Below are 9114 nucleotides of genomic sequence, written 5' to 3' on the forward strand. Positions count from 1 at the left end.
GCTTATCCTTATACGCACACTTGCCCTCTTCATTCCCGCGTTTCCTCACACCAGTCTAGTGGCAGCTTGCATATAAAGCAGCATGATAGCTCTTTGAACCTGCTTGCCCTGCGTGCCGTATCGTACCCTTCCTCTGACACCGTCTCACACCACTGCCCGGCCTTCTTATGCCGCGGCTCATCTGGGACCTCCCCTAGCTCCAGTCCCTTCTGATGACGTCGGACGTGACACACCGGACACTCCTCTGCGACATCATCTAACCATCGGAAAAGCGTTCTAACCCGTGTACCCTCTTCCTTACTGAATGCCTTCCAAATCCTCCCACCCTTCCTTATCTTGTCGCTCTCTCCTTCACTCTCTTCTTTACTCTCTTCTCCATTTATACTCCCCCCCTCACTGCCTCCCTCACTCTCTTCCTCACTCTCTCCATCACTTTCCCCTTCAATCACCTCCTCCTCGGCCCTACCTGCACCCTTACTACTGTCATCATCCCGTCGAAGCAGCTCACACCGATCACAAAGCGTAGCCCCATCTACATCCTCACACGTTTCGCCGGCTGCCCCGTCCATAAACGCCGATATCACGGCCCTTCGACATCCCGGCGTCAACACGAATGCCTCCATCTGTGCTTGATTGACATCATCCACAAAGCTCCGATGCTGATCCTCTCGTTGCGGCCGTCCATCGTGTATAATGACGGACCGCACCACCTCGCCTGCCCGACGCCCTCCTCGGCCAATCTGCTGCACAAAGTCGACGAGCCCGTACGGCTTCTCCATGTGAACCACGGCCACGATCCCCTCGATGTCGATGCCTGTCCCTAACCCGGTTGTTGCAGCGATCCATCGGCTTGCGTTACGGCCCTCTGCCCATGTCGTCCGCGCCTCGTGACGGTCCTGTTCGCTTATGCCGCTGTGATGAAACCCGCACCCGATCTCGTCAGCGATCGCCTCGCATTGACTCTTCGATCGGCAGTATATGACCCCCTTCTGACAGCCCGTCATCTCTTGATCCAGCTGCTCGATCACCTCAACCGTGCGATTCTCAACAGCTCCACGCCCGGGCTCGACCTGCTGAACCTCGTACCGGCAGTTCAGCTTGACCGTCCGATCCCGCACTATGATTGCCGACTTTGCCAGCATCTCGCCGCGGAACCAGTCCTCTAGCACAACGGGCAGCGTTGCTGTGAGCAGCACCAATGGGCAGCCAAACCGGCGTAACCCTACGAGCTCGCCAAGCTTAGCACGGTAGCCGATATCCATGATCACAGTGTGACATTCGTCTACGAATATCCGCTGCAGCAGCCCTGTGCATGACAGCCCATCAACGTACCCGCAAAACTCGGCACTTGACACAACATCGGCGCTGACGACGATTAACCGTGCTGCCCTCGGCATGCCCTCTCGTCCCGAACTCATCGATGATCTGTATCGGATGCAGTCCACCCCCATATCTGTTGCTCTTGTAACCAAGTCGTCCATTAGTGCAACAAACGGCACGACCACAATGCTTGTCCCTGTATTCTCCATTACGGCCGGCAGCATGAATAGTATGCTCTTGCCGGCCCCTGTCGGTAGTACACTGATTGCCGTCTGATCTGCTTTGAGTGCCATGATCGATCGCATGCTCTCGGCTTGCTTATCGGATCGCCAAGTCGCCTTCGGTCCAAGTAGCTTTCGCAGCCCATCCGTCATCTCGTCCTCTAGTTTCTTCTTTTTCTTCTCACTTATCTTCCTCTTCTGAGCCAGTGCCTCCTCTTGCTCTTGAGTAGTCTTCTTGCTTCGCTTGCTGCTCCTTATAGTCATTTGGGCCAGACTGTTAGTTGATTGCTGCTGCTGCTGCTGCTGCTGCTGCTTGCTATCAGTCTTCTGACTCTGACTGCCCTGCTTGCGTTTCGGTGCCTTCTTCCCTTTCCTTCTTCTGCACTCTCTAAGAACTGATGCCACAGCTTGCTGATCTCCTTGAACGTCACAATCATCTCCGGCTGCAGCTTACCCGGGAATCCGATATGTACGGCATAGTGCTGCCTTGCAATCCGTGTTCCGTGTGTCGGCTGCAGATCCCATACGATATTCCAGCTTCCTCCACAGAGATGGAAACATTACATTTGCACGTTCTCGGCGAAGAGCGCGATGAGCCGCTTCCTGTACGGCCACCGACGCAACAACGTCAGCTTGATATGCCAGACATTCAGAGGACGCCGATCAATGAGTTCAACCAGTCACAGGCACTCCTGTCCCTAGCCTTTCCAACACTATTTCCTCGCGGTCAAGCCGATTTCGTTGAGCCAAGGTTACGGCCTATCAAGTATGCGGACTACATACAGCATGCCCTTCGATGGCACGATGGCAGATTTGCCCGTCATCCCACTTTCCGGTTTGTGGTTTTCAACACGCTGATGCGAGCACAGGCACGGGCGAAAAGCAGCTATTTCGTCAAGCAATACCAACAAAGGCAGGGCCTAACAACGCGAGATGATCTACTCGAAGCTTTCCAGAACCCCGAATCTGCAGAAGCTCAGCAGTTGCTCAATTCCATCAACCGCCAGGCAGCACAACTTCGCGGGACACGCCCCTATTGGTACCGAAAGCGTCGAGAACTTGAGTCTTACGCCTACAACCTCGACTGTCCTGGTGCTTTTATTACATTCAGTCCAGCAGACCTACACTGGAGAAGCCTATATCAACATTTGCCCCAGTTTCAAGACTGGCAGGAGCTGCCCGAGCAACAGCGAATGGGCATGTCTAGCAAACTTCTCAGGGACAACCCACATATTGCAGCCTGGCACTTCTACAGGCGGTTTGGCTTATTCAGAGATATCGTTCTCAAGCAGAAATTCAACGTCACTGATTATTGGAACAGGTACGAATGGCAGGGTCGTGGGAGTAGCCACTGCCATGGCCTATTCTGGATGGACGGTGCGCCCGGTGTCGACCTGGAAAACGAGGATGCACGTAAGGAGTTCGCCCGTATCTGGAGATTCCACGTCACAGCTTTCAATCCTGAGCCAGCTCGAGTGCTACAGCAGGGAGAAGGTAACCCGTTGGCTGTAAATCCCTTACAGCATCCCCTGACGTTTCAATGGCTCTCACAGGTTCTGAACCGCTGCCAACGCCACCATTGCAGTGAGGCATACTGCCTACGAAAGAAGAAGGGTTCAGAAGAGATTTCTTGCCGCTTCTTCTTCCCGCGAGACACAAGAGATACGGCTGAGGTTGTTCGACGACAAGGACAATCCTACTTCTCCTTCGAGGCGGCCAGGAATGACAGCCTTATGAACCACTATAACCGGTGCCTGAGTCTTGGCTGGTTAGCCAACATTGATATCTCCCCCTGTACCAGCCTCCAAGCTGTGATTAATTATGCAGCCAAGTATTGCAGTAAGATGGAGAAGCGGACTGACAGTTATGCCGGCCTGGGGCGGCAAATCTTGCCCTATGTCTCCCACCAGAATCCACTTCTATCTTTTGCCTCGCGTCTGATGAACAAGTTGCTTGGTGAGAGAGACTTTTCGGGACAGGAGATCTGCCATATCTTGCTCAACTGCGAGCTGCAGGAGGGTACCCGTGTTATAAGAGCCGTCGATTGCCGTCCCTACGAGCAACAGGGACGGTCGCTTCGCCTCCAAGGTGACCATAACGACGGTGAGGTCGTTGGAATATATGAGAAGTATCTTTCTCGCCTTCGCCTTCATGAAGAACTCACTTATTTCGACTTTCTAGCCAACTGGAATACAAGCAAGAGGGATGGGAGAAAGTGGACACGCTGGAGTCGTCAAGCCAAGCCTCGCGTGCTATACCTACTACTTCCCGCGGTACAAGTTCAATCCCCGACATCACCAATACGATGATTTTTGTCGTGTGAAGCTAATGCTGGCTCATTCACATCGCGATCCCAGCGAACTACGCAAGATCGACGGCATTAAGTATGACTCGTATGCGTCTGCCGCTGAAGTCTGTTATGCGAAGCACCAGCACCCTGATGACTATTATGGCACACCTGACGCTGAAGAACGTCGACCAGATCCGGACGAGTTCGAGGAAGAATTTCACGAGCCTGAACTTCTAGAGGAGGACTGGCTTGAACTTGCCCGCCAGCTTCCCGACTGCCCACCAAGCCAAGAGGCAATAGATCTTCTGGGTCGACGGATATTGATATCCAATACGACTGGGCGCCCCATGTCGGCCGCTACGCTGACCCAGGAATCGTTCAAGGCGATTATTGGCGCCACTTCATTGAGCAGCATTGTCTCTATATGGATGTTGAAGACCTGCCTTTAGACGTCCGTGATACGCTCAACCCGGAGCAGCGTGTAGTATACGATACCTTTATTGGGCACTTCCAAAGCGGCAGTGAGGAGCAGATTCTACTCCATGTTGACGGTGGTGGTGGGACAGGCAAGTCCTACATGATCAAAGTCCTGTCTTCGCATCTTCAGAGGCTTGCAGGTAACCGGCCCAGTCCAATCTGGAGAGTTGCACCCACCGGAGTTGCAAGCAACCAGATCATGGGGACAACATTACACTCTCTCCTCCGGCTACCCGTGGATAGGGCTTTTACAGGGCTATCCCCGGCAGATGCTAATGCTGTCCAGAATAAGCTACGCGACGTCAGGTATCTTGTGATTGATGAGAAAAGCATGCTGGGTCTGCGTCAGCTTTCGTGGATCGACAAACGCCTTCGCCAAGTCTTTCCTGGCAGAGCAACCGAATTCTTTGGCGGCATGAGCATCATCCTCGTTGGTGACTTCTTCCAGCTCCCGCCGGTTGCGAACAAGCCTCTCTACTTTGATGGGCCACTCAAGGATCTGCATGAGGTCTCTGGCCAGACAGCATATAGGGCATTCAACCACACCGTCTTCTTGAAGAAGGTCCAGCGGCAGCAGGGCGATGACCAGGCCGGCTTTCGTCTCGCGCTTTCAGAGGTACGTGGTCTCAAGTTATCCATCGAATCATGGAAACTCCTGAGCCAGCGTGTGCGGGTCAAGCTAAGCCAGCGCGAGGTAGATACGTTTGACGCTGCTCTTCGTATCTATAGTAAGAAGGCTCGTGTTGACGAGTACAACTACGAGCACCTCATCCGCTTGAAGCACCCAGCAATCAAAGCCATGGCGAAGAACATTGGTAATGGTGCTGACAAGGCAACATCGGAACAAGCTGGTAACCTGGCTGGCCAGTTTCCGGTATGTATTGGTGCTCGTCTCATGCTAACCCAGAATATCTGGCAACCAGCAGGCCTAGTCAATGGCGCCCGAGGAACAGTATATGACATCGGTTGGGCCTCTGGTGCTGATGCACATCGTGACCCGCCATGTGCCATCATGATGGTGATGGATAAGTATGCCGGGCCGTCATATTTAACCACAGACGACGGGCGCGAGGTAGTACCCATACTCCCAGTAAAGCGAGACTTCTTTCTGGGGACATCCGCGTGTACACGAAAGCAGTTCCCCCTTATGGTATCATATGCCATTACGGTTCATAAGTCACAGAGCATCACAGTGGACAAGATGGTGACGGATCTGTCTGAACGGGACTTCCAGACAGGGCTCAGCTATGTTGCAGTCTCCAGGGTCAAGATGTTAGACGGGTTAATGATCGATGCCCCATTTGAACGGGCATCTCTCCACTATGAGAAGCTACCTGATGGCAAGTATAGTTCTATAATGTTATTCACGCTTGAGGCTCTATAAGTCCTAACAGATTAGCAGGTGTTTTGATGAAAGTCCGGGACCAGGACCGGCGCAAGCAACAGCAACTTGACCGGCCACTATTCCAACCTGTTTTTTCTTGATGACGTCGCTATAGTACACAGAGAGTTCGAAAAAATGTCACGCATAGAGATACATCCTTCGGACTGTATTACACCCTCCCCACCGCTGGTGAGGGTGTCAGCATATTTTACAGGTAGCGACCATATAATATCAGTATAAATAAAGGCCCAATAAACATTACTCTATTTAGCCCAATAAAGCCATGGTACCTCGCATTAGCTAGATATTATAATAACTAAATCGTGTTATCCTTTGTCAGTACGTCTGTCCTACATTTTGAGTGGCTGATACCAAAGACCAATGGTATTGCGTTTAACTGAACGGTCGACCCATCCAACCAATAGAATATCGAATGAATGAACGTACAGACCCCACTCTGCCCAACCCTGCCGATAAACTGACCAGGACCCTAGGGTTGGGAGTAAAGTCGCATCTTGTCTAAAAATAACAAGTCTGGAGACAGTGTTGCGAATAATATAAACAATACGTATATTGGCAATATGGAAGCCTCGCAATATTATTGTATTGCCAAGTGGTGCATATTGTATTAGGCCATATGACATTGGCCTATAGGTATTGTATTGTATTGCCAAGAACCCAATATATTGCCAGTATGACAATACATCCCATATATTGCACGTGATCTGGGTTATTCTACTGCGGCAGCTAAAGTACATCACCTTGAAGCTCTCGTATCCCAAACCATGACTTCAGGCACTCCAGAGCTTCAACTACATCACTACCAAGCCGATTTCGACGATCTGTAATGGTTATCTTGGCCCCGGAGAAGAGCCGCTCCGGCTCCGCAGACATTGCGGGAATTGACAGTATGTCCACCGCCATTTTACTCAAGTTTGGGTAGTTTTTCTGCTGTGTCTCCTCTAGCCACCATGCAAGGGCGCTTGTGAACCCGTAAACCCGTTCAGAGTTGCAATATCGTTCATATTCATCCGTGACGAGCGACGGCTGCAGGTGCTTGTTCCTCCAGTTCAAGAACTCGTTCGTGGTCGTCGATGGGACCTCGCAGAGAGGAAGAGGTGATTCCACGGGTTTATAGTCATTCCACAGCGTCTCCATCAACTTCTTTGACGACTCAACCCACTCCTTTTTCCAGTTCTCCTGTATGTAGTGCCATTTATGCGAAGGGTGGAGCACGATAGCGGCAACGTGGGCAGGCGATTCATCAGTGAGCCGGTAGTACTTGTCCAACTTGGCCCAGCCAGAGTTATACATGGGCGCCATTATCGGATCGTCAATATATGCCTCCTTCCCTGCTTCGAATTGTGCCAAAACGAAATCCATAGCCAAGAGGACGTTATCGAGTGTTGCAAACGATGACTCGAGAGCCTTGGTCGTCATCTTCAGCTTCTCTAAGAAAGACTTGATTTTCTCCAAGATGATCCAGTCCTCTGAAGAGAGCTCGTCTCCAGCGCAATCTAATTCCATCCATTTGTTGAAATAGCCGCCGTCAATCGCATCTCTGAGGTTCAGGGCCACTCGCAGCATGTTATACCACGAACTCCATCTTGTGTCGTTGTCCCGTGCGAGCTTACGGTTATGGCTAATAGTAAGAAACTTTTGGCTGCGCTGGACACTTCGTTGGATGAAAACGACGAAGTTGTGAATCTTGCCAAGAGGCCCCTTTTTCCGCCACGCTTCAATATGTTTTAGTGTCACATTATGCACACCAGGATCGTCGAGTTCGAGCTTCTCATTATCGGTGACGAAGAGGAAGGCTTTGGCGGCGAGGTTGATGATATGGCCTTGGCAGCGGAGTCGGTGCACTTTGGGATCGTATTGGATATCATATCGGCGTAGGAGGCCTGTGGGATGTTAGGGCCGCCAGTCAGGAGAAATAGTGAGTTGTACTGACCAAGCGAAAGGGATCTCATCATGGTGTCGTTATTGCCAGCGTTGTCCATCACGAAATATCCAAGCTTGGAAGCAAAGCCCCATTCGTCAACCACCTTCAAAACGGCCACAGCGAGATGAGAACCGTCGTGCTCACTGTCGATGTCTTTCAACGCCAAAACATGGTGTTCCAGCTGACCGTCTTCCGTCACATAGTGTGCGACTACGCCTAAAATGGCCAAAGAATTGGGAGAAGTCCAAAGGTCGCAGCTGATGTGAATTCTTGACTTTGCCGGCTGTATGCGCTGCTTGACCCTCTCTTTCTGGCATCCATATTGGCGCATAATCCATGTCTTGACGGTATCATGCGTATCCGGAAGCCAAGTCTCGATATCGTTATTGATGTAGGCCAAGAGTGCTCGGAACTCTGGGCATTCCACGAGCCGAAATGGGAGAGAGCAGGCCGTGATAAACCTCACGTATAATGCCTCGAGCTGGTCAGGTTCGATCGAGTCTCCGGATTGATCGTTGAGTCGACGGCGTTTTCGGGGATTTTCTTCTGCCGCAACACGAGCTTGTTCGATAATAGTTCGTATAGTTGTAACTTTCGCTGTTCGCGGGGCTCCTTTTGGCAGGCCGTGACCGTCAGGAGGAGGGTCCATGAGATGTTTTGCAGGAGCTGCAGTACCCCCTGAAGAGGCATAGGTTTTGTCGCAATGTTTACAGCGCCACTCTTCCTTTCCGGTCCTCTGATTGTAGTATCTCGTCTCTACCTCCTCGTCTGGCATATGAGAGAAGACCCATGATGTTCTGGGCTTGGTAGAGGAGGTTGTGGAGACGGTGCGAGGTTGAGATGACAGGCACTTGGACTTTTGGCTTACGTCCAGATCATCCGATTGCTGGCTGGAAAACTCCAGAAGGTCGCCAGAAATTGACGACCCTCTTCGTTGTGACCATTGCGCAAAAGAGAGGCGTTGTTGAGGCATGGCAGTTAGATTTGTAAAGTTGAGTTCGACGAGTGATTTTGAAAAAAAAAAAAAGAAATGAGGGGAGCAGAGGCGAAGATGGCCCAACCCAACATGGTCTGCACTCCCTCACGCGTTTCTTTCATGCGTGATCGTGTGTTAGGTCTAATTGTCAACAAAGAAGTGCGTGGAAGTGAACGATGGCCAATAAAATGCCAGCTATCCCTGCTTCTTATATAGGGTAAGGCCGAGTTCTGCAGCTTTCACGGGGCTAATTCACCCAAGAATTAACAGCCCAATATAGATAATATATTGCCAATATGGACATCCTCATATTATATTGTCACAATATCGTAGACTTCATATCATATTATCACAATACCAGAAAAGGCATATTATATGGTATGTATTGCAATATACTACTTTACTGCCATATTATTCGCAACACTGCCAACAGACACCGATATTCGGGACCCCATCGCATATTGGCAGGATGACCGAGTTCAATATCCCCGCCTCTCTCGA

General features: G+C 51.1%; 1 protein-coding gene across 1 annotated transcript; it reads right to left on the reverse strand.

Moving 5' to 3' along the window:
- Window positions 1–29: 29 nt before the first annotated feature.
- On the reverse strand, window positions 30–1805 carry FPOAC1_014079 (uncharacterized protein; the record flags this gene model as incomplete). Its single annotated transcript, XM_044858403.1, has 1 exon — window positions 30–1805. The coding sequence occupies one exon, from the start codon at window positions 1803–1805 to the stop codon at window positions 30–32; it is 1776 nt and encodes a 591-aa protein (XP_044700613.1).
- Between the last annotated feature and the right edge of the window lie 7309 nt (window positions 1806–9114).

This window comes from Fusarium poae (genome assembly GCF_019609905.1).
Source record: "Fusarium poae strain DAOMC 252244 chromosome Unknown contig_7, whole genome shotgun sequence".
NCBI classification, from domain to species: domain Eukaryota; kingdom Fungi; phylum Ascomycota; class Sordariomycetes; order Hypocreales; family Nectriaceae; genus Fusarium; species Fusarium poae.